Genomic DNA, 24,309 nt, shown 5'->3' on the forward strand with positions numbered 1-24,309 from the left:
TCAAAGGTTAGAGTTTTGTTAAATTTAACTGGTCATAAGTGGATAAATAGTATTTTCATAGTTAATTGGAAGAACTTTAAAAATCCAATATAGTTTAGGTGTGACATAGTCCTTTGACTTTTTTAAAATTAGCAAGTGTACGTTTAAAATTACTATACACCTTGGTTGGGAACAAGTGCTTTGGCCTTCTGGCTTATACATTTGCCGAGCACACAGTTTTTTTTTTTTTCTACCAAGTAGCATACACTTTTAATGGAGTCGTGATGGGAAGAGAATTGGTGCCTGCCACCACTGTTACCATATCATAGACAAAATCATCTTAAAACAAGGAAAATGTGCCTTTTTTATATTAAAATAGCATTACTAAGCGACAAGCTCAAAGCAATTAGTGGTTGGACTACACATTCTCTTAGGATAAAAGTTAAAACAGGAGTAGAAGCCTTTGGATGAACTTATTTTACAATGATAATATGTACAGCACAGCAACCTCCTCAACTCCCAAGTTCCTGGTGGAGGATCTGGGTTACACAGAGCATTGTAATATCACCCATAAAACCAAGTTAATAGAGACATCAGATGCTACAGAGCTCCTATGGCCACTGAAGTAGATGCTCTCTAAAGATTTGACATCTGTTTTTTTTTTTCTTGTGTGATCTTGATGTATTCTTTTAGTTTATTGATCTTGTTCCTAATATACCATGGGGTACATCCAACGGCAAAATTGTGCCATTGGAAGGATCAGTAACATTTGTTAAAGCAGAAGAAGAAACCTCTTGAATTGTCTTCGTTTCTGGCATTTGGGGCTGAATCTGAGTCAACTCTTACAGGCATTAAAGAGCTTGTGCCAGGAGATTCTGGTGGTAAGACTCTGTTCTCAGAAGAAAATGTCCGATGAGGAACGACAGGCTCTGATGGTGAATTTGTAGAGAGATAGTTAAGGAGCATCTGGATTATTTGGCTGAAGTTAGGTCGTGCGTTTGGATCCTCTTTCCAGCAAGAAGTCACGATCAAAGCTAAATCTTCAGGAAGATCCTCAGCACTGGGCCTCACATTCTGAAACAACAAAGAAAAATATCACGTCATGATGCCCAAAAAAGAAGCTGGATTTATGGCTGAGATTTAAAGCAGTATGATAAGATAGAATTATCAGCCATTTAATGCCATGTTGAACTGCAGGATGGGAGACCTGCAAATGTCTTGATCATGAAGCGACAGCCAGACATGAGAGAGAGATTCACTCAAACAACTTTGAATAAAACTCAAGGTCATGCATAGGCCTCTTCAATTCAATATTTTACACGATACAGTCTCTTAATGTGAAATGGAAACAATTTCACTCTTCGTAAATCTTTAGCAATAGGTTTCATCCACTTAAGCAATTTTGTGCAGGCAGATTCAAAGTCTTTCATGTAGGCCAAAAAGTCCATTTCCTGCCACCCCACGTATCACTGCCTCTCTTAAAATAGCTACCCATTCAACAAGTGGGTTCTTTTTAGAGGAGGTCAAGAAAAAATCTAGAATTACTTAATTGTAGCCCTCAAGGTGTGCCCCTCAGGTACGTTTCTGTTGACAAGTTCCCGCCCTTCAACATGTGATGTCTCTTTGGTGTCTTTTCATGTTCAGTGTGTCAAAAGTTTCCATATAACTCAATTAAATGGAAGGGAAGGGGCTGTCTGCAGCCGTTCTTGAATTAAGCAAGCGCAAGGGAAATTTCAAAAAAGGTGCCTTTTCAACTCTAATAGAGAAGAAACACCCTTGAAAAGTCATTCCACCTTAACTATAAAAAGTTACCTTAAAAGCAGCTGCATATGCAGCCTGTAGATTTGACATGCCTTCAAATGGTAACTTATTATGGATAAGCTCCCACAACACAATCCCAAAGCTGTATGTGTCCACTTTGTGATTGTAGTGCTTTTTCTCGCCACGCCTTAATGTGACTGTGCTGTATAGCTGTCACCACAGGTGAATCAGTAGTTTCATATGGAACATCTATTTCAGTTAGTAAAAAGATTATCTTAAAAATCTGGGTGATTTAGCAAAGTACCTCTGGAGCCATCCACCGATACGTCCCCGTTTCAGCAGTCATCATCTCTGTTAATGACTCTTCTCTGGCTAAACCAAAATCCGCAAGTTTTACTGTTTTGTGGTCTGCTGTTAAGATCAAGTTTTCTGGGAAATGAAGCAAACAAAGTCATAAGAATTATGCTTGATAGCTAATGCTATCATAGTAGAAGCACCCACTTCTTTCAATAAATGTCACTTGGGACTATGATGCTGTTAACACTAAATAGTTTCAAGATCATAGACAAAATCTTGATAGACAATATAATACGAAATTAGATTTTACCCAACAAGATAATAATAAAAACATGCAAGAGTAGCTTCACTAGCTTTTGGGATTATCAGAAATAGCTTGAAATGAATCAGAATCAGAAACTCTTTATAAGCAACATTCATTATAGCAGGAAGCATTTACCAAGCACCAGATAGAGATATCAAAGGTTGAGTTTAGAACCGACACAACAAAACAGAACTAAAAGGAACTACAGCATAGTTAAATGAGCAAAATCTAAAACTCCTACATAAATATTCAACAAATTGTTATGTGTAAGACAAATTTTTTAACCTACACTTTGGTGCTAATGAGATATTTAAATTTCATATCATAAGAATGTTTAAAAAGAGACACAACCAAGTCTCTAAGCTACCAAAATTTCCATTTCTCACTAGTAAGTTTGGTATCAGATTGTAAATAGTCCTTTTTTGGCAAAAAATAAACAGGCAAGCAGACCACTCTGTGGGATACGGAAGTCTATAGGGCACATACAAAATAACAGAGCGCAAGTTAATTATTATTCCCACCAAACTCAGGAACATGAGGGAGTATTCTGATACAGTTAGACCTCCACATACTTTTCTCTTAGGTGGGTAATTCAACAAAATCAAGAAAATAAAAACCATAAAACAGTAATTAGACAAGAAAAATTATCCAACTTGTTTACCTATCAGCATGAAATGCAAGTGACAATACAACAAACAAGATTACACACACCAGCAGTTGTAGAATGACTTTGCCATAACATAGAACCTCCAAAGAGACAGACATATATGCTGAGTCTTGAAACTCAAGTTAAATGCTTTTCAAGTATAGAACACACAACCTATTAAATCCATACATAGAACTCAGAACAAAAGAAAAATATAAAGGCAGAGCACACAGTAATAAAATAGACTTGTGACCAAATAATTGATTTTTTTCGTACTTTTTATGAATTTGATTAAGATGGTCACAATACATATACAAGAAGAATAGTCACAAACTTAGCACCAGGCTAGCAGTTTGTCAAACTGCATCAGGACTGTCATTACTTATTCAAGCTAAAAACGCTTAACTGTCTAGTTAAGACATTTTTTAACAAAATCATACCAGGTTTCAGGTCACGGTGAATGATTCCATGAGAGTGTAAGCATTCCATTGCACGAGCAATATCAAGGGCAAAGCTAATCGCCACAAACATGTCTAAGCACCTTGGCCGCAGGTTAAGCAAATATCTACGCATTGTTCCACCCAGTAGGAGCTCGGTTACTATAACCATAACAGGCTCCTTGCAAGCACCGATAAACTGGCAAAACAATATTTTCAGCATCTTAGTTATTGGTAATAACCCTTGATGTCAGTTCAATGAAAATCAAATCATAAATTTCAGCAATATGCTAATCAAAGAAACCTTCACTAAATTCCTATGTTGTACTCTGGACAACATTGCAACCTCTCTTGCAAACCTAGCTTCTCTCTTGGCAATTTCTTCAGGGGTTTCTCCTTTATTAACGATTTTAATAGCAACATTCTGATTCTTATATCTGAAAAAACAGACAAGAGTTCAAAAAGTCAAAGGTTGAGATAATCTCCGCAAAGAACCCAACTACCACACATAACAAAAATAAAAAACTAAAAATGACACCAGAATTTGAATTCAATTCAGTCTCAAAATCAAAGAAACAAAGTTAATATTACAGTTAAAAAAACTGATTATATGAAGCTGAAGAACTTGAGAACAAAACAATAACTTACTTTCCCTCATAAACTTTAGCATGAGCTCCCTCTCCAATCTTCGGGCCAACAAAAAGCTGCTTAGCATCAACCAACCACTTGGGGTCTAAATTAAACTCTCCATTAGAAAAAAACTCATTTGCAGATCCCATTTTCCTTCTCAACTCATCAAAACCAGAACCCAACTAACATCAATCAACCAAAACAAATTCCACCTTGTCAAAACACAAGACCCCACATTCAATAACAGATCCAAACCATAAAAGAAAAATTATTCTTCACTGAGACAGCCAAAAACAAAAAACAAAACCAATCTACAAGCGTAAGAGCCACAACAGAGCCATAAAAAACGCAAGAAAGAAAAACGAAGGAGTGAAAGGATGGGAGAAAGTACGAGGAAGGTGAAGGATGGATGGATTGGAACGAGAAATATTAAATAAAGAAAGAAATAATGATAACGCGTTGGCGATGTGAGAATATAAAGCCGCGGAAGAAACTGAGTCTTTGTCAGAGAAACAGTATAGTTTGGTTTGGTTTAGAATTCTGAAGAAGAAACCATGATTTGAAATCTACTCCCATTCCCTTTTACTGTTCCAGTTCCCCTTTAGATGAGATGGGCCGTTTCTTGGGCTTTCGTCAGAGAGTTGACTTTTAATATTCCGTATGTACACCGACACGTTTGACCTTTTTGTTATTAATTCAGGTTAACCTATTTTCACCCTTTGTTGTACCAATTAAAAATATAAATTATTTACCCAATTTTATTTTCGTAAAATAAAAAATCATGTATTTTAAAATTAAAATTAAAAATTTCACATATTAATATAAGGAATTGGGTTGTTTAATAAAAACAATTATAATTAGATTATATAATATGAATTCTCGTAAATATTAAAAATTAATAAAACTGATAAAGTATTCAAATTTTAAAGAGAAAATTTGAATTTTTATATAAAAATACGAACTCTTATTAATAATATCCCAAGTATATAACTTAAATTTGGTATAATTCTTGGGTGTAGTTAAAATATTTTTGGTCAAAAAGGTCAAATTATAAATATATAAACATTTACAAAGTCATCGTGTTGGTTGATTTAGGTTAAAGAGCAAGGAAAATATTGATGGTTGACAATTGATTATTATAATTATTAAAAGTAATTTAAATTAATATATGATATTAGGTTGTATTCAATTCAAATATGACAAATTATTTTAATAATTTAGTAGTTTCAATTAAAAATATTTGAGTTTGACAAAATTGTAAGTTTGAATTTAGAGTTTTAAGTGGTAAAACTCCTCTTAAATTAACCTCATAGAAACGATATCAAAGAAATGATCAGTCACTAATTTATATTAAATTGTTTAATGAATGACCAAATATATTACCTAATCATATATCAACGTAAAGTACGGATAAAAGTCTTTCTATTTTGAGATAGTAACGAAAACATAGTTTAACTCATCAATATTTATAAGATTGTGCTTAAATTATATTTTGTGCCTACATAGAAAAGTTATCACGTTTTCCCAAATGTGTAATTGATATAAGGCCAAAGGACTATTTCCCACCCAAGGTATGTTGTATTTTTAAGTTTTCTTCTTTTAACTTTGATAATCCTGAATATCCATCTATGAGTAGTTAAAATTAACATAACCTTAACCCTTTGAAATTTTATCTCTTTTTGCCTCCCTAAACTTTAAAAACTAAAACTTTCCCCCAACCTAAATTTTAAAAAATAACAGTTTTACCCTAGGAATTCGTTTTGAAATCTCTGACTCCATTGCCGGCGGCCTCTCCCTCCCGAAGCATCTTTTCCCTCCGGCGGTCTCTCTCCTCTCATTTGGATGCCCGATCGACATCTAAGGAGAGGTGGAAGATAAAATTTTAAAATTTTAAAATTTATTTTTAATTTTTTAATTTCTTCTCCTTCGATAATGATGTATCATCGTGTGATTAAGTATTATTTGATTTTTAATTTTTAACTATCTAATCATATAATGACACATTATCATTTATACATAAAATTATTTATATAACATTACTCAAAGTATAACTTATCGATCTTACTTCATGCATAAGCCAAAATAAGCATTAATCTTAATCAAACATAGACTTCGATTGGAACCATTGACGGGAACACTCGAAGATCTTATCACCAGTTGATGTTAGAATTTTCTCTTGAACTTATTATGGTTGTGTATGAATCTCAATTTAAATCTACATTGCAATCAAATTTGTAATATATAAAAGAAAAAATAAAAAAGTCTAAAAACGATGTCGGTGAGGTACTCAGGTTAGGTTGTGAATGATAATTAGTTTGACATTTTGGCTACCACAAAAATTAAAAATTAAAGTGTTGGTCTTAATTGACTTGAATCGACTCTTTGGGAATTGGACCTTTGGCTTGAGCTTTTTTACTGTTGACTACAATTTTAACGTCAATCAACCATACAATTTTTAATCAAACGGCCGCCAATCCGTGAATATCTTTTCTCACCATTCTTGGTCAATTTTTTAACGAAGAACTTGATTGGACCCCTTTTTGGGAGGGTTTTTTAGTTTAGTTTAGTTTTTTTTAATTGTAAAGGCCAAAAGACTTACTCTCTTGCAAGATATAGTGAAATATTAAATTATTATATTTATTTATAAACATTTTTTTATTAAAATTAGAGATGAAATTATTTTTACTAAAAATTAAAATTTTATTATATTTTCTTTTTTAGATTTAAAAATTTTACCCTTTTTCTTTAATCTAAAGTTTAAAAATTAACAAATACTTTTATAAAATTTGTTTCTTTTCTCTTCGACATCGATTTATCATTTTTAGTCATCGGTCGTCCTCATTCTCACCTTATCTCTTCCTTTGGTCACTCTCTTTTCTCTCTCTAGCTGTTTTCAATTAAGACAAAGATGATCAGTCTTTATCTAAGACGAAGATGTGTGGTTTTTATCTCTCAGATGAAGACGACGAGTCTTCATTTGAGAGACGAAGACAATCGAAGATGGTCAAGAGGCAAGAGAGAGATAAAGCGAAAGGGAGGATGACCAACAATCAAAGACTGCAAGGAGAGAAGAGAAACAAACCATAGAAGGTGTTTATCAGTTTTCAAACTTTGGGTTAGGGGACAATTAAAAGTTTTTTAAATTTAAAGAAAAAAATGTGATAAAACTTTAATTTTTTAAATAAATAATAGTTTTATCTTTAACACTAATTGATATTTTTAACAAAAATTTATTTATGGGTAGGTGTTTAAATTTTAAAAAATTGAAAAATAAAAGTCTGCGATTTCATTATACCTTGAGTGAGAATAAGTCTTTTGGCCTATAATAAATAATTCAAATCAAAATTTCATAAAAATAATAGATATTTGAATCCAATTATTTTAAAATAAATTTTAATGTTTCATTAATTTTATTAACCCTAATATTTAATTGAGTTAAAAGAGCTATTTTTTTTTAAGCTGTACTCATCGGAGTTGGTAAAAAAAAAAATTTACTATATCAATTGAACAATTATACAAAATAATTAATTTTATTTTTATCATGGATATTATTTTTATATTGTTTATTATATAATAATAAATCATATAATTTTAATTTTGTAATAATTTTAATTTTATTTATTAATTTTAAAATTAAATAATTTATTTTTAATATAAATAATAAATAACATAAAAATAATTTTTTAAAATATATTAATAATTTAAAAATACTTTAATTACTTAAAAATTTAATATAATATATATTAATTTAATTTAATACATAGTCTTTCAAAAATATTTAATTAAAATAATATTTTAATATTTTTTATTTATTACTACCTTTTATGATTGGTTTTATCATAAAGATAAAAACATTTTTTAACTCACTAAAAAAAAGAAACCTCAACCTGTCGCATCTTCATTTTCCCTTTTTCTCAATGGTAAACTCATTCCTTCATTTTTCTTTTATCTTTGGTCGTATATCTCTCGTACTATATTAATAATTTTATATATAAATAATGATATATTATTATATAATTCGATAGTTAAAAATTAAAAATAAAATAATACATAATATCTAATAATATGATAATAATTATTAATTGTATATAAAATTATACATATAATTTTATTATAATTTATCATAAAACTATATATATTTATATTAAATACTAATTTAATACCAATTATATATAATTAACAATAACCTTTTCTGTAATTATTTAATGTTATTTAAATATAAATAAAAATAAATTAATAATTTTAAATTAAAAATAAAATAATATATAATTAAATAATATTTTATATCTAAATATGATCGGTGGTTCGGCCAACTCAAACCTTCCAGTTTTGGCCCAACATATGGTTTAGGTGGGCCCATAGCACGAGCCGCCGAAAGTTGAAAAAGGTAAACATTTTGTGCCGTTGGGCTAATAGCCTATCTACCGACAATGTGGTCGTTGGGTTACAAATGACAACATATTTTTTCCCTTCTTTTTATTCAATTTATATAAATACCCCAAAATTCATAATTTTACATAATAATTCACTCCCTCCTCTCAGCTCACTCAATCAATTCTCAAAAGTTCAAATTAATTTGTTTTTTTTTTCAATATTTGGTAAATAATTATATTTTTATCATTCATATTAAAATATATAAAATCAAATGAATTTAATTATTTTGATTATTTTAAAATAACGTTGGATATGAATTTTAAAAATTTATCATATTTTTAACCAAAAAAATTATTCAAATGATGATAAAATATTTATTTTTATAAACTCAAATAAGAAGAAAATAGTATAAATAAATAAAATTTTTTATTTTTTAAAATTTTAAATTTTGAAATTGTTATTGATAATTATATAAGTTATTTTTAATCAATTTTATATAGTTTATATTTAAAAAATATATTAAATTATTGATATTATTTAAAAAATTTATAATAATTTAAAAATAAATTAAATCAATTAAATCATAAACTTATGAGATATTCGTCTGGTAAGCTATATGTCTTTCGAATATCTTCAATTGATTTTAATATTTTCTATAAAAGGGGTTAAAAGAGTCATTTTATAAAAGAGTAATGAAATATTTCATAAATTAAACAAAATAGACCCACAATTGAGCCTCACTCGCTCTATTGAGATCAATGTATTCACCTCAGCTGCCTCTGGCGCGTACGCGCGTGCCATTCCCTGCCGAGACTGACAAAGCTCAAGCAGACCTGGGTAGTCTCGAGGCCTCCCTTCTTCAACTACTCCACGATCACCACCACTCCTCTCTCAAACTCCGCCAACAAACGGGTCGGTTTGTCTTTTTCTCTTTCAATTGAAAAAGTTTCAGTCCTTATATATATATAGTTTTGTGATGCTGTTATTGTTGTTTTTCTGAAAATAGAGTTAGCGAAGAAAGAATCGATTGATAATGCAAAAAGGGTATCTGATTTATTGGTGGATGCAACGAATAGTGGGGTGCACGAGTGTTATTTGAATGAGAAAAGAATTGAAATTGAAATTCGAGTTTTGGCAGCTACAATTGCCCGATTTATGAAACAGACTGATCAGTGGTTGGCTACTACAAATGCTATTAACTCTGCCATGAAGGTTCCTTTTTTTAAATTTTGAATTTTGTATGGTCTATATTGCTGTTTATAGTTTTAGTTATTTTAATAGTGGCTTGCTGGATTAGAAGAGTTTAATTTGGAGATATATGGTGTGATCAGGAGTGCTTTAGATAATGATTTTGTAGTGGTGTTTGGATGAAATTGATAAAAAGGTGTTTGGATTAAGCATATGGGTTATGGCTTTCTTGAAAATGCTTTGGAAGCAAGAAAATGGATTGATAGTTTTGTACGTGTGGCTGTGTGTGTTTACACAAATGCTTTCTCTGGAGTTCCTCTGTAGGATAGAACTATATAGGAATAAGAATGGAGTGAAGGTTGCTTTGTGTGTTTGGTAGAAAAGAGTGGGAAGAGTCTCAAATTTTGATTCTTATATATTGGGTGTTCAGGGCTGCAAGAAAGCCTAATGAAAAGAAAGAGTTATTATATAATTTGCATTTAACGGAATTTTTTTCTACTTGTCAAACCAAATGGATAGAAGGATGGTGGATGCATATTCTTCCCCTTTTTTCTGATTTCATTTGTCTTCAGTTTTCTCTTCCATTCCATCCAACATATAGTATCCTCTTGCTGAAGATATAATGCCTGTTATGGAACTCAAATTAGGCCGTTTTGCTTTACATTGGACCTTCAAAATAGGAATCAAAATTTGGAGAAAGAAACTTGTGTTTGGATGTAGTACGTAAATTCCTGTTTGAACTGCACGATATTATTTCGGTTTGGTTTATGGTAGTGATGACATAAAACTGAGCTAATAACACCGTACTCATTCTAATTAGTATGAGATTGTTTTATGACTGCTGATATGGTGATACCTCCATGCAGTGTATATGGACTCATAGGAGTAATTCTAGAAATAATTTTGATAACATATAATCAGTGATGCATCTAATCGGGAAATTTGAATTATAAAAGCTGATATGAAATGTATTCTATTTTCCTCGTTTTGAATTGCTTGCTATAAGATGTTTCCCATACAGATAACTTCTTATGATAACTACTCTAGGGGTTTGTGTTGTAGGAAATTGGAGACTTTGAGAACTGGATGAAGACGATGGATTTTGACTGCAAAAGCATTAATGCAGCAATCCGCAATATTTACCAAGAATGATTTCTTGTCTCTCTCTAGACCCTTGTCCTGGGGTATGCCTTCCATACAGAGAGCTAACAACCTATTGACAATGCCATTTTCCCCCCAATATAAATTATCACTCCATCGTGTCAAAACTTGTGAATCTTCTGTGAACATTCATTGGCCACCTAAACTTCAATTATTTTGGTTGTGTGCATGTATTGAGATGTTTGTATTTCCCATTTAACGAGCAAGCTATGTAACGTGTAACGGTAATATTTATGAGGCAGGAAATGGATTAAGTTTTATTGGGTATTCTGTCGGACTTGGCTCATTGTTTACTTATGTGTGGCAAACCAATCCTTATTCAGAACTTCATATTTGTATTGCATAATGTTTCTATCTATTGCCATTCAATGAAGGGGGTGACTTTCAATCTAGTAGATTTTGAGATCTTGCTGTATGCCGCTACATTTTTCCAGGTCCTGGTGTTTCTTCCATAGAGGATTGGAGAATACTTGGAAGTTGGAAAATGAGCGGGAGGAAAAAGCCCTTTTGAAGTCAGATATGAAAATACATCCTTGTCATAGTTTTTAGCGAACAGGAAAGAAGATTTATGCCAATTCAAGTTATCTTTGATCAGTCTTTTACTTGGTTCCTTAGCAGTAGAAGATATATTTTAAAGAAATATAAGACAATAAAATGGAACTTTAATGATTTGAAATTGGTATTAATGCATTGATTCCATCACTTTCAGGGAAGTCATCTTTGAAGATAATCTCTATGCTTCCAAGCTTTTTCCAAACCTTTCAGCAAGTTTCTTGCTAAGTTTAGGTGATCACTGTATTTCTTCAACTTAAATTAATTTTCAAGCTTTCAGCTTCACGGGTTTCTTATAAACTATCTTTTGGAATCTGCTGATCTATTTCCGAGGGCATATGGACTAGCTCAATTTCTTTGTCTCATCTCATGCGGCTGTAGTTCATGAGATTTTAAGACCGATTAACTAGAAGCCCACTGTAAGTAATAGAAAGCCACACTTGAGGCGTTTCATTTGACATGGCTGACGGCTGGAATATTGAAACCAGATAGCAATGAACCCAAGAAATAATAATCTCCATGTGAATCATTGCGAGTTACCCACAGTTGAAGGAGAATTCAAAAAATAAAATTACATATAGCAACCATATGAATGAAAGAATGAGAATTGAAAATAAATTATTCGATGTAAATGAATAATGTAACAATTGTGTAACATTGGCAATATCAGTTTATATGAAAGAATTTATATTAGAAAATGCACAATTGGCAATAATGTTGCTCTAGTTAGTCAGCCTGAACTCACTCAAATAACTGACTAAATACAATTGAAAAAGGAAAAATACCTTCAAAATTTCCGGACTGTAGATTTAATTTTGGTAAACTTACAAAGTTATGGTAAATAAAATTGAAATTTGTTTGAACCCAACCAAAAAAAAAAAAAAAAAAGAAAAAAAGAAAAGGAAAGAAAGAATGACTCATTTGGGGATATGCATTACAAAATTTAATGAACTTCCTTCAGAAGTTGCCTATCAGTGCATTTACGGTATGAGGTACAGAAAACCACGTCATTGGAGACGATACACAAGATTAGAGGAGCATTGTTGTCTTTAGTTTCAGCGACGTTTGTATAAACATGGTTTTAACTCAGGCCATTCAATTTCCTTGCTCTCCGAGTCGTGCTTCTCCTAGCAAGTAAAAGATGCGAAATGATGAACATCAAATTATATGGCACCCATTAATCAGATAAACTAGAAATGATAATGATAACAGGGTTTTTATAAAATAGCAGCTAACCTTTTTCTTGAAGTATAACAAAATAAACATCTTATTTGAAAAGTCCTGTAAATAACATGCCAGTTAGCAGGGGAAAATGATCAGTTATAGAGGCAAATGAGGGGAAAAGAAATTGACCGTTAACTCAGATGCAAACCCAAGATCACAAACTGCCCTAGAGAAGTCCTTTGGGTCTGCTCCTCCAGTATTTGGGTCAAATCTGCTCTTCACCTCTGCTATCAAAAGCCTGCCACTGGGAGGAACCATCATCAATTAAAATTATGAATTGAAATAACAAACTAACACAACGAGAGCTTAACACTTAAAAAGAAGAATGAGTTATGAACTTTGGCTTAAGAACTCTATGAGCTTCCTGAAGGTAACTGGGAAAGTCTGTTCCCATCAGCGAAAGGCAGAAGACAGCAACATCTACAGATGACGAGTCAAGGGATGTCTGGCAGAAAGCACAAACAAAGAATTACTAAGGAGGGCAGAAGTCTGAAAGAATTTTTAATCTTAAAAAAAATAATAATAAAAGAAAAAGAACTTCTAAAGCATTTTCTTGAGCCTCCACTTCAACCTTTTTTAAATCCAGGAAAAAAAACTAGGGAAGTCATATAGCAGTTTACCAATTGAGGTTTCTAATTTTCAGCCAAATCCACAATCACCAAAATCATGGGTTTTATGATAACATTTGTAGAAAACACATCGAACAACAAAAACAAGACATTAGTTTAAGGACTATATATTACAAATCATCATTACTCATCTATACTGATTCTCTTAATAATAGGCCCTTTAATGTTCAAGAATAGAAACTTAATCACAGAGGAATGTCATTGCATAAAGGTAGACGAGTCTAGTTTCTAAATTTGTGCTTGAACAAGTGAAATAATCGCCAAGCATATCTAGTAGGTATGAAAACCCTCAACCTGCAAGACTAATCACTGAGCATGCAAGGCAAAACTATGTTTTTAGCACCATTTGCTACAGAGGATTATACATAATTATATTAATTAAACAATGAGAATATCATTGATTCATAAAATAATTACAAGAGTGAAAAAGTTTCCACCTTAATATAAAATGAGAAAATTTAAACAATAATATCCAGTGGCAAGATAAATACTGCCTCAACAATAAGAAAAGGACAGTTTCGACTCATTTAGTCCTAAATAGGGAAAAGTGATTAATATATACTTTATAAACTGGTACACAGTCCAAATGACAATTATTGCTGTCATATGAGCTTTAAATGAGAAAAAGAAAACACTTACATTAGACATATCGCAAGCAATAACTGAAGGATCATTTGAGATAAGATCAAAAGAAAAAACTTTATTCTTCACAATTTTTGCAAGGTGTGCATCCCCTGAAACACATGTAGCACAAAGATGTTGATAAAGCCAATAAAAGAACATATATAAGTGAACTGTAAGATTTAATCACAAATAAGAGTGGTGATTATCCGTTGCAATTTAGCAACATTTGATGGATTTCAGCAAAATCCTTACCACAGCCAAAATCAGCAACAACTAAAGAAGGGCTGCGACCATTCAGCCATTCTGCAATTTTATTAACAGGAAGCTCAGGCCAATGAGACATTTGTTCTTGATATCCTGAATGATACTGCCAGTTCAGAAAAATAATAAGTTAGCACTCTTTTCTCCAAATAAAACAGTCATTCAAATAGTATTTCAATAAAATCTCTTAGATCAGAAGAACATAACTAAAAAGTAAGTCAAGTATACATGGTCAAATAAGTCATGAGATAGTCATACCATGGAAATCTAACAAATTAGATGAAGCAATTAGATTTATAATAGAATCCTCAAATTTTGGTGTCTCATATTCCAGGACTCTTCTATGACCTCAGAGTCCATTCAAGGGACTTGCTAAACTTAGATGCTAAGGATAGTCAAGTAGGATATGGAAAGAGCAATGCAAAAGGATATGTAAAGAACTCGATAATTTAAAGATATTAACAACAATTTTGCATTATGAGTTAAGGTATAACTCAAATGCTAGACCAAACAAATCTTCTCATCATACCATCTGCTAAATTATTTTACATAATCAGATCAAATGACAAAAATTTACATACAATAATAAAACCTAAGTTGGAAAATCTTACCATATCAAACAATGCAGGGTTTTCTGTGAAATAGTCGAGTGCTTCTTTTCCACTAACAAAAAAGAAAAAAAAATCCCACTTGAAAGATAAGGTAAACAAATAAAAATCAAAACCTTTAGTTGTAGATAGAACAATAAAGAGAAGAAAAGTAAAAAAAATTACGTGCAAGTGTAAAGCTTTTCGTTAAGCATCCTAAAATGTCCCCCAGATAACCTGGCTCGCATCTGCATATTGAAGAACGAAAACCAAACCCATTAAACATCATTAAAGACATTCCAAAACTTACATACAGATATAACAAGAGTGTGAAAGAGAGAGACCTTGTCGAGGAAAGTTGAGGACTTGGGTGGTTTCGAAGTAGCGGAAGTAGAAGGTTGATGTTGAAGGGTTTGTTTGCCATGCTTTGTAATTGTCTTCGACTGTTGATTTTGAGGATGGCGTTGCCTCCCTCTCTTGCGTTTTCTTTTTCCTTGCTCTTTCATGGCGATTCTGCAACACTTGCACAAAACCAAAGCCCTTCTTCGGGGTTGAAGAGTTCAGATAAGTAAACTTTGTGTTTAGTGTTTTTATCATGGGCCTAATAATGGGCCTTCATAATGTTTCTGAAAGCTTCTAAAACTGAATTGAATTTCTATTCTTGGGCCTTTTGTTTGGAACATAAATTGGATCATGGAGTCATACAGTCAAAAACTTCGGAGTCGGTACTTATTTGTACTTTTTGCTCGTTTGGTTGGCCTAATCTTATTATAATAAAAATCTTAGGGGGACTATAGCCGCTTAGGCTAAATAAATTTGAGGCAGTAATGGGTCTTTGATGCCCTTAAATATTTTGGACTGCACATGCAGTACACTAATGTATTAAACGAGTTTATACCCTTGGCCGAAAGATGCGAATAATCTTTGAAATTTCATATTAATTTATTGATTATAAAGATTAATAAAATTGATATAACTTTAGAACTTTTAAGGTGAAAATATAGGTTTGATTCTTTATCATATTTGTGAAACCTTAATTTACCTAGTGCAGTGATTATGAGTTTGGTCATTGTGTCTCAAGTTTATCTGTGATTATCATATCCTGGGTTTACCCATCAAATAAATATAGACAGAGACATTCAATCACGAAATGATAAATATAAGTGTATATCAATTTATGTGTATTGTTCTTTGTGTATACATAGCATTGCTCTTTGTGTATATTGAAGTCTTTGATATTTTAAGAATTCAAAGCTCTGGTAACTTTGTTTAACCAAAAAATTAATGATTTTTTTCATCAAAGAATGCTCAATCTTCCTCAATAAACTCCATTTGAATAAGATGCACTAAGCAGATCCTAAGGCTTGAATGACTGAATGCTTAATCTCTAAGGAAAGACTGAGCAGTCCAAGGCCTCTCTCTGTTCAATAATGCTATGAAAATTAATGTAACACCATAAAGCTGAGCTCTCAGCTCATGATATGTGTGAATTCGCTTTCTTTTTATCTTAGGATAAACTTCTGATACATGAGTTCATAATTCATTTCCAATTCCCCCTTTATTGTCTAAGCATGGAAGATTTACAAAGTTAATATAGCATCAGCGATTTCTATTCTCTAATGGTGATACTGAGGAGGTGGGTGAATGAGATGAGACACATAATAAAATGCCAATTCAATGCCCCTTATCTTCCATGCCTATATGAAACTCATGCTTTTTCCTGAAGTTGCAAACCGACATCACCACAAAACATTACCCTTTTTTTCTTTCATTTTGAAGAATGACAACCGCAGCTCACGTGATTGCCAAGACTCAGACTCAGACGACAGCGACTGATGAGAATTTGGCAAAAGAGGAGATGGATTGTGAGAATGGAGCCAAGGCTGCTCAACTGCAAAGTGCAAACTAATGAGAAAGCTGAGGAGGTGGCAATGGTGATTGAACATTTCCTATTAAGCTGGACGATGGGAAGCAGTTGAATTGTGTTGGTTTGAGGAAGAAGTCCATGCCTGGCATTGGTGTTAAGATTTATGGCTTTGGTAAATTTTTCTATCAATATTCATATATTTACTACAGCTATTATGTTTACATGCACATAACAGCAGAAGAGAATCATGGCCGAAAATATCCAACCTGGAGGGGTTTACGCAGATAATGAGAAGCTGACAGATATTCTAAAGTAAAGATAGGGAAAAACCCAGTGAAACCCTCTGGAGAATTGTATATGGTGGCAATTGATAGCATCTGGGGATGACGGTGCGGCTGGTAATTGTATTTTCTAACCTCAACAAGAGCATGGTAAGAAGGAACTAAAAGATCTCTTTCTGGATGCTCATTCACTCAACAATGTTTTGGTACAGATAAACGAGGGCATTCCTCACCATCACAAAGAGGCAACACTGATAATATTTATGCTGCTCAACCCTGTGATATTCTGAATGATGTTGCTAGCTACAACATACAGCTGGCTTAGATACCAAGTCATAGATGATACATGGACCAGCAGGTGTATGCAAATATGACAACTTATGTAAATTACAGGAATCTTCCATCTAATCTCCATGAATGACCTCAGTGAAAGCCATGAAGAACCCTCCGAGGATCCAACTGCCCACTGCAATAGCTTGATGACACAGTTGAGAGTTCTTGACGACCCTTCCACTCTTCAAAGGGTTTCAAGACGACTGGAGTTTCAATTGCAGCAGAATCCACACATAACATGGTTTTGTAATCCGCACCCCCCAAATCTGGCAGAGCTTTAGCCTTTCTGTCCCAAGGATTCCACACAACTGCATGATGAGAGGTATTAACTTTTAGCGGATGACCTCAGGAAAACAGGATGAAACTTTAGTAAGATAGATTACTACAGAGAAATCTCATGGACCTGAGTCTGGCATGCCATCTTTCCGCAGTTCAAAGGTCCTCTTCTTCTCATGGTCTATAATGGCAATCTTTGTTGGGGTGCTCAAATAGACTCTGTCAATCTAAATGAAACAAAAACAGGTCCTGAGAAATTCAAGAGCTTCACTATACAATACCCATAAGGGGCCCGGCATACATAATTAAACTCAGTACACTAATGTAAGAAAAAATTTGACACATATTTGACCTTGATGTAAAATAGAATGTTATTGTTAACAGATGCCAATGCATCAGCTATATGCATAAAAGGTTAACTGCTCTAATAAAAACATGAAATTAGAATGATGAGAAAGGTCAAAACAACATCAAATTGTAGTTGATTAGCAACCTTATGCCCATGAATTCAGTAAAATTTTCGCACTCCAAGTTCCCAATTAAATTGAATGCAAAGGAAGAAACAAGTAGTACCTCGCCATCAAAGGTAATAGCATCTGCCTGCTCTGTGAACCTTTCTCTATTCATCAGATTATCAAAGTAATCAAGTGTCTCCAAGCCCTCAACACGCACTTCACTGCAAATTACACAGCATCAATCAACCCCACTGTAAAGGAGCAGAATAAAATATTCTCCAAACTCAGATAGAATAAGAAATGTGCAAATTACAAGCTTATCATGAGATCAGCAGAATTACAGACTGGCAAAATTCATAAAGATAGAATCTTTGGCAAAACAAAAGGCAAACGAGAATAATAACAAACAACAAATCATCACCATAGCAAACAAAATCAGTAGCTTCTGAGTTTACTAGGAAAACCTGATGTCTGATACAGAAAAGTAATTGTGCAGTGCAAATGTAAAGGAAAAGGGCTTGCTGTCCACATTTCTCACACGAGGGATCAAAGTCAGCTTGCCAGCACTGAGGGAAATACGAAGACGCAACTCAAAGCTGCAAATAACCAGGAAGAAGATTTATAGGTGAACTAGTGGTGTTACTCTTCCACATCATTCCTCCTCTGGTACTAATCTCAAATTCATAAACATACCCATGTGGCCAGGTCTTCAGATCCTCTTCTGTGAACTTCAAAATCAGATCAACTGTTGACTGGTTGTTAGCTGGAGGCAAAGGAGAAGGGTCATCATCCATTGACCACATTCTGTTCCTTGCAAATCCATGTTGCTCCAGTGAACCAAGATTTCCAAACTGCACAGGCAGTAACATATTAGAAACCATCCGGCAAAAAGGCAGCTCAAAATATTTCTGTCAGGCTCACTAGAATTCAACCTGTGGAAAGCAGACAGGTATACCTCCCCTGATGGCTTTAGGTGGTTTCCAAAATGCCTGCAAAACAGATAAAGCTACCATGTGTAAAAATAAAATATAAAAGAAAGTTCTGTTTGGAACCATTGCCACGGTTATCGAAAATTCACAATGGAAACTGCTCTGAGGTCTACTAGAGGAGGGGAATAAATTTGTTCTATGAAACAAACATATAAAAATAAATAGTGGATTAAAAAAAGGGTCTGAGTTTTTCATGCAACAAGACATTTATACACATAGAATGATCATCAAAATCAAGGAAATCTTGAATCAGAAATATATATATATATATATATATATATATATATATATATATATATATATATATATATATTAGTAGGTTAAGCTTCAAAGTGTAAAATTTTTCCTTCTCAATGTTATTCACTAAGGCCAGACACCACATGACAAGAATTACAGTATTGACTTTCGCTTTTAATTCTCACTCATGTTAAAAGTGGTTTCCTCATCATCATGTCTATTATCCATCTAATTCACTGTTTGCAGAATGCAGGTTGATTTCTTCACCTAGCCACATTATGTCCTCTTTACAACACTGCTAAACAAACTGGAGTATCCACAAGCAGAAATTGCAAACTAAAAAGATATATAGAAGATTAATGTACAAGGGCTGCTAACTTTAAGATCAGCAATTCCTTATAAACAAACATAACATTAAATTATTTACCTTGCTGCTTAAAAAAAGCAGTTCTTCTCTTCGTTCATTCTTCCAAGAAACAACCTGCCCGCCATACAAAAGCACCTGAAACCATTTTTTGAGTCAAACAGTTAGTTAGCAAACCAACAAGGTTTCTCACTTTACATCAATTCAATGTTAATGCACAATTTTGAAAGAACGCAGGAAAACTTTACTATATTGAAAAGTGAAAGATGAATGTAAAAAACATTTAAATAAAAAGATCATGAATTGTTTCACATGCAACCTAATCACATGGAAGACAAATGCAACTTGACCTTATACACCCTCTTCAGTTTCTCATGTGCACCCTTGGCAGCAATATTTTAGCTCAATAATCAAATATCTAACCAAAAGAAAACGGATGTTAAGAAAGAACTCCTTTTATCCTCAACCTTTATTCTTTGATTTTATCACAAAGGAAAGATTTACTTCCCCTCTTCTAAATTCATCCGTTTTTTACACCTTTACTAGTTTGAAAAACCAATCAGTTGAAATACCTCTGATCAGTGATCACTTTCTAAATTCTGAAACCATTTTGCAATCTACAGAACATCACCCCTCTTTCAAAATCGAAACAACGTCATCTACAACTACAAGTAATATTATATCCAGTATAAAGACTAGATAAAAACCAAAAAAAATCATATTAAAACCAACCATAAATTTCTTTTCTTAAAAGAAAAAAAAAAAAGAAGAAGAAGATGCTGAAACAGACCTCAGCAGATGACCCAGTTGGCTCAGTCAATATAATTCTGGGCAATCCATCTTTATCATGAACTATATTCAATGGCATAGCTTTCGGCCTCAACCTTGCTGCTATTCGGCTCACAAATGGGTTCACTTTCCCTATTCCCCACTCCAGCTGCACACCACAACTATAAATTAACAGCTCACAACAAACAAACAAGGAAAAAAACAAGCAAACACATAAAAGATAATGAAAATAAATAAAATAAAAAACAAATCACATGAAAACTGGTCTCTGATAACGATGAGTAACCCAAAAGAGAGAGTTCGATAACAAAAACTGTAGTAAAGGAACACAAATGGTTAATGGAACCAACTTGAAAAAAAAAAACAAGACGCAAACAAAATGAAACATTGAGCTTACGTTTGTTATTAATATAAACAACAATATTAAGTAATGTTATCGGCTTCGAGTTTGAAGAACAACCCACCAACCAAGTTCCTGGAAAGTCCTTGTTTCCCCTCACGGATAGACAACTATATAAATAATATTTTTCTCTTCGTTTCGGCCAACATCAACGTTACCTTAACGGGAACAACCAGTAACGCTACCGACTGAAAACAACATTTGAATGAGAAAGGAATAATTTGGGGTCAATTTTCTTAAATATTAGTACATAATATATGATTATACGAAGAATTATGGGCAAAGGAGGAGAGATGGGAGATGGGTCCATCCATGGCTGCGAAAAGAAACATATGTCCAATGAAAACCACCTCCCTTGGATTCTTGGCCATTAATCTTTTATCTGTTCCTCTGTGTTTGCTCTTACGTTCTCACAGTGCTCCCGAGATTTCAGTTGAGTTTCCGCCGTCAACACTTGTCCACTGTTTGTCTGATCAGACGTGACGAGGTATTAAAAGTTTTTGTAATTTGATAAGATGTGGAGAAGCACATGTGATTATGACCTCCCTGTAGGCCCAAAAAGAAGGGCACAAAATTAAAATATTTTTGAGAAACACTTTTAATCAACGGTCCTCATTTATTGAAGACTTCCATTTTCCTTTTTTAAAAAATTTCAATTATTTATTTTTTTTGACAATAATTATAATATAAATTAATGAGGTATAAATAATATCCACAAAATCCAATTGGGTTTTTAATGTTTTTGTTGTTGTAGTACACGTGCGGGGGCGAGAACATCACACAATAAGCGTGCGAACTTTCTTCATATTAAATAATTAAATAAATAAATAAATGAAATAGAAAATCCTGATGGCCCTCAGTGGGCCGGCATCCCTTCTGTAGCATAATGATACAATTTTTGAAAGGTGAATATGTTACTTGGGAATAATGGGTAGAACAATTGCTTTTTATTGACGCAATTGGAATAAAATAATAATAATAATAGCGTTTTGATAAGAAATTTGTGGTGACAAAAGGATCCCAAATCCAATTATATATCTTAATTTTTTTTTTTTGCAAGTATAAATTTTATTCGAATTGAATTCTTTCTAAAATGATATTATATTAATTATAATTTTTTTATTATTTTATTTTTTTAAAATTATATCATACGATATAATATTTGATATATAATACATAAAATTAAATTTTTGATACATAAGATAGTAGCATAATTCCCATAATAATCTTCTACGATACTCAAACTCTTTCATCATCATTCACAAAATATGACAACACAGTAAACTGATAAATATTGCAGTGCAGAAATGGAGTATGGATCAAGGACAGAACTTTAGGGACGATGTCCAATAGAGAACTGCCATTTCTAACCAGGTAGAGTAGAGATGGAAAATAAAGGATGGGTGAGATTCTATTCTCTTTATGTTGATGTTTCTTGAATTATTTTTTTCATTTAGTGGATCCTGCCTGTCAAAGTTAATAATGTAGAATACTTTCATGAATTATTCTTATTCTGTAATGTTTCTGAACCTTGCAATTCGGTGGGTGAATAAGATTTGATAGCATTTTTATTAGTCTATTTGTGTAATCTCCAGGAAAAAGCTTGTCCAGATAGTTCATCCTCAGTAATGAACACATTCAAAGACCAGAAAATCAAAACAAAGTTTCGGAAGAAACTGCCAATTTTTATTTTTTTTTCTGGTGAAACATAATCTGATTTTCTAAAGTTTAACTGGGTATTAAACAGAAGCAGCCCTGCATAGATTTTAAATGAATGATCTTCCAAAAAAGGATGGTCTGCACCTTCCCTGGAAGCATTTTGTGATTCCTCAAAACACCTCACAGCCTGTGCTTGCAATGAGAAAGTTCATTATTCACCAACATTGAGATGCAGGTTGGCGTCTAAAGAAGTTTGACACTGCTCCATTTTGATGGACATGTTTTGCCTGAATTGTCTGGCACAATAATCATGCATTCGCTGGGAGTTAACTTGGCATGGAATTTCTCGAGTCTGCGCCGGGAGTTAACTAGATATGGAATTTCTATATGATGAAGTATAAAGATTGTCAAAAGCTTTGTTGGGTCAATATCTCGATGCTGTATTTTTCATACAGCAGCAACAATGGCTGCCAGATAATTTACATGCAGCCTCATGGATGAAAAATCTTCTCACGTAATTTTTCAAAGTTTACCCCACTATCCGACCCTTTAAAATGCTCTAAAGATGAGGAGACTTCACATAACAGCCATTTAATGGCATATGACGATCTCTCCAAATGCCAAATTTTGATTCATGTTGCTCATCCAAACGCAGGTCAGAGAATTGCCTGCTCTTTATTTTTCAAATCCAAGAATCAAATGGTCTTAAAACTTCATGAAGCTTAAACTTGGGCAAGGAAAGGGCTTAAGCTTTTGCCAGTGATATCCCATCAAGTCTAGCTTTAGAAGTGAATAAATTTCTGATGGACAGTTATGTAGCACGAAAACGGAAATGGAGAAACGTGGAAACGAGGAAACACATTTTTTAAAAAATATAGGAAACGGAAACATGAGAAAACTTATAAATATGAAAAATATAAGGTTTTTTTTATAATTACTAAATTTTTTATAATAAAAATACATAAACTTGTATAATATAAAAATAAATAATAAAAAAAGAATAAAGAGAAAAAATACTATAAAATATAATTATAGAACCTAGTGTAAATTGTTCTTAAGTAAATGCATATACATATTTAAGAAAAAATAACAATATACACCAATTTATATGATATGTCAAGGAAGAGATGAATAACACATTAAAAACTAGAGAGGAGATGAATTCAATATGAGATTTCAAGACATTTTCGGTTTGAAAATATAAAAAATATGTGTTTAATCGATTTCATGATTTTTTTTCTAAAATAAACGTGTTTCAAAATTTTTTAAAAATTTTGAAATAACCCAAAACGTTTCCTATAAGTTTCGAAGAGTTTCGGAAACGGAAACGTTTCCAAAATGTGAAAACGTATCCTATTGTAAGTTTCCGTGCTACTTAGATGGGCCCATCAGAAGCATAACCTTCCTCTCTCATCTCACCTCCAACTGTCTCAGTAATTCATAATCTGCTAGGACACCGGGTGGAGATTATCATAAGTAACAAATACATGGGCCTCATTTTAACTTAAAAGAAACTACGCCCATAAGTTTTTTTCAAATCTTTCTCCTTCATTAATGCTCAAAGCTTTGCACAGCACCCCATCTCTCATCTAGAGCATACATATTAGGTAACAGGATGTAATAACCAGCATGTTTAGGATCCAAGTGGAACAGATTCTTTTCTGCAGCCTTCCCAATCTTGATATTGTGATGAATTCTACATACACCAAGCAAGGCTTCCTAAACATGGGGCCCGGCTGGAATTGGCATTTGGTTATAATACCAGGGCCTTAGTCAACTCTCCCCTGCAGCCAAGGTGATAACCATAATACCGTAGTGCTCTCATATAAGATCCAGTCTGTATTCACACAGCATCTTGTCAAGGATCCCAATTCCCTCTTAAACCAAACATGCATGGCTGCAGCAGATGAAATTGAGAAGAAAGTAACACTGTTAGGTCTAACTTCAGGACTGTTGAAGGAAAACTTGTAATGCTTCTCTTCCTTGCCCATGAATTCCATAACCA

At 32.9% G+C, this 24,309-nt stretch overlaps 4 protein-coding genes across 8 annotated transcripts; 1 reads left to right on the top strand and 3 right to left on the bottom strand.

The window, feature by feature from the left end:
• Positions 1–319: 319 nt before the first annotated feature.
• LOC123224116 (serine/threonine-protein kinase STY13) lies at positions 320–4,567 on the bottom strand. The gene is made up of 6 exons (XM_044647650.1): positions 4,073–4,567; positions 3,729–3,861; positions 3,428–3,623; positions 2,045–2,169; positions 1,792–1,950; positions 320–1,053 (listed from the first exon to the last, which is right to left on the bottom strand). The coding sequence occupies exons 1-6, from the start codon at positions 4,201–4,203 to the stop codon at positions 739–741; spliced, it is 1,059 nt and encodes a 352-aa protein (XP_044503585.1). The 5' UTR covers positions 4,204–4,567; the 3' UTR covers positions 320–738.
• A 4,573-nt stretch (positions 4,568–9,140) lies between these two features.
• On the top strand, positions 9,141–11,044 carry LOC123223532 (biogenesis of lysosome-related organelles complex 1 subunit 1). Of its 2 annotated transcripts, none has more exons than XM_044646715.1 (3): positions 9,141–9,340; positions 9,435–9,640; positions 10,664–11,044. In XM_044646715.1, exons 1-3 carry the CDS (start codon positions 9,187–9,189, stop codon positions 10,676–10,678), a joined length of 375 nt encoding a protein of 124 aa, XP_044502650.1. In that variant the 5' UTR covers positions 9,141–9,186; the 3' UTR covers positions 10,679–11,044. The 2 variants fall into 2 exon arrangements, with proteins under 2 accessions (XP_044502650.1, XP_044502649.1); XM_044646714.1 differs by having other exon boundaries at positions 9,145–9,340; positions 10,679–11,044.
• Positions 11,045–11,999: 955 nt separating this feature from the next.
• Positions 12,000–15,226, bottom strand: LOC123223531 (ribosomal RNA-processing protein 8). 2 transcript variants are annotated; one of them, XM_044646712.1, is made up of 9 exons: positions 14,999–15,226; positions 14,841–14,902; positions 14,679–14,730; positions 14,059–14,173; positions 13,822–13,916; positions 12,892–12,998; positions 12,683–12,791; positions 12,566–12,610; positions 12,000–12,456 (listed from the first exon to the last, which is right to left on the bottom strand). In XM_044646712.1, the coding sequence occupies exons 1-9, from the start codon at positions 15,158–15,160 to the stop codon at positions 12,385–12,387; spliced, it is 819 nt and encodes a 272-aa protein (XP_044502647.1). In that variant the 5' UTR covers positions 15,161–15,226; the 3' UTR covers positions 12,000–12,384. The 2 variants fall into 2 exon arrangements, with proteins under 2 accessions (XP_044502647.1, XP_044502646.1); XM_044646711.1 differs by having other exon boundaries at positions 12,683–12,797; positions 14,999–15,225.
• Positions 15,227–16,953: 1,727 nt separating this feature from the next.
• Positions 16,954–20,959, bottom strand: LOC123223533 (putative glucose-6-phosphate 1-epimerase). 3 transcript variants are annotated; one of them, XM_044646718.1, is made up of 10 exons: positions 20,643–20,789; positions 20,500–20,558; positions 20,247–20,393; positions 19,520–19,594; positions 18,799–18,855; positions 18,560–18,717; positions 18,331–18,462; positions 17,985–18,087; positions 17,539–17,638; positions 16,954–17,443 (listed from the first exon to the last, which is right to left on the bottom strand). In XM_044646718.1, exons 3-10 carry the CDS (start codon positions 20,322–20,324, stop codon positions 17,226–17,228), a joined length of 921 nt encoding a protein of 306 aa, XP_044502653.1. In that variant the 5' UTR covers positions 20,325–20,393; positions 20,500–20,558; positions 20,643–20,789; the 3' UTR covers positions 16,954–17,225. The 3 variants fall into 3 exon arrangements, with proteins under 3 accessions (XP_044502653.1, XP_044502652.1, XP_044502651.1); XM_044646717.1 differs by lacking the exon at positions 20,500–20,558 and having other exon boundaries at positions 20,710–20,959; XM_044646716.1 differs by lacking the exon at positions 20,500–20,558 and having other exon boundaries at positions 20,643–20,958.
• Positions 20,960–24,309: the final 3,350 nt, after the last annotated feature.

This window comes from Mangifera indica, chromosome 8 (genome assembly GCF_011075055.1).
Source record: "Mangifera indica cultivar Alphonso chromosome 8, CATAS_Mindica_2.1, whole genome shotgun sequence".
NCBI classification, from domain to species: domain Eukaryota; kingdom Viridiplantae; phylum Streptophyta; class Magnoliopsida; order Sapindales; family Anacardiaceae; genus Mangifera; species Mangifera indica.

Coding starts and splice junctions, on each gene's coding strand:
- LOC123224116 (XM_044647650.1), bottom strand. CDS start 4,203: ATGGGATCTGCAAATGAGTTTTTTTCTAATGGAGAGTTTAATTTAGAC. Junction 3,862..4,072: donor GCTAAAGTTTATGAGGGAAA/GTAAGTTATTGT, acceptor CTGTTTTTTCAG/ATATAAGAATCAGAATGTTG. Junction 1,054..1,791: donor CATATGCAGCTGCTTTTAAG/GTAACTTTTTAT, acceptor TTGTTGTTTCAG/AATGTGAGGCCCAGTGCTGA.
- LOC123223532 (XM_044646714.1), top strand. CDS start 9,187: ATGTATTCACCTCAGCTGCCTCTGGCGCGTACGCGCGTGCCATTCCCT. Junction 9,341..9,434: donor CAAACTCCGCCAACAAACGG/GTCGGTTTGTCT, acceptor TTCTGAAAATAG/AGTTAGCGAAGAAAGAATCG. Junction 9,641..10,678: donor CTATTAACTCTGCCATGAAG/GTTCCTTTTTTT, acceptor TTTGTGTTGTAG/GAAATTGGAGACTTTGAGAA.
- LOC123223531 (XM_044646711.1), bottom strand. CDS start 15,160: ATGAAAGAGCAAGGAAAAAGAAAACGCAAGAGAGGGAGGCAACGCCAT. Junction 14,903..14,998: donor CCTCAACTTTCCTCGACAAG/GTCTCTCTCTTT, acceptor TTCAATATGCAG/ATGCGAGCCAGGTTATCTGG. Junction 13,917..14,058: donor TGTTGCTGATTTTGGCTGTG/GTAAGGATTTTG, acceptor CATGTGTTTCAG/GGGATGCACACCTTGCAAAA.
- LOC123223533 (XM_044646717.1), bottom strand. CDS start 20,324: ATGCCATTGAATATAGTTCATGATAAAGATGGATTGCCCAGAATTATA. Junction 18,463..18,559: donor CTGAAGACCTGGCCACATGG/GTATGTTTATGA, acceptor GGTTATTTGCAG/CTTTGAGTTGCGTCTTCGTA. Junction 17,639..17,984: donor CTATTACCTTTGATGGCGAG/GTACTACTTGTT, acceptor TGTTTCATTTAG/ATTGACAGAGTCTATTTGAG.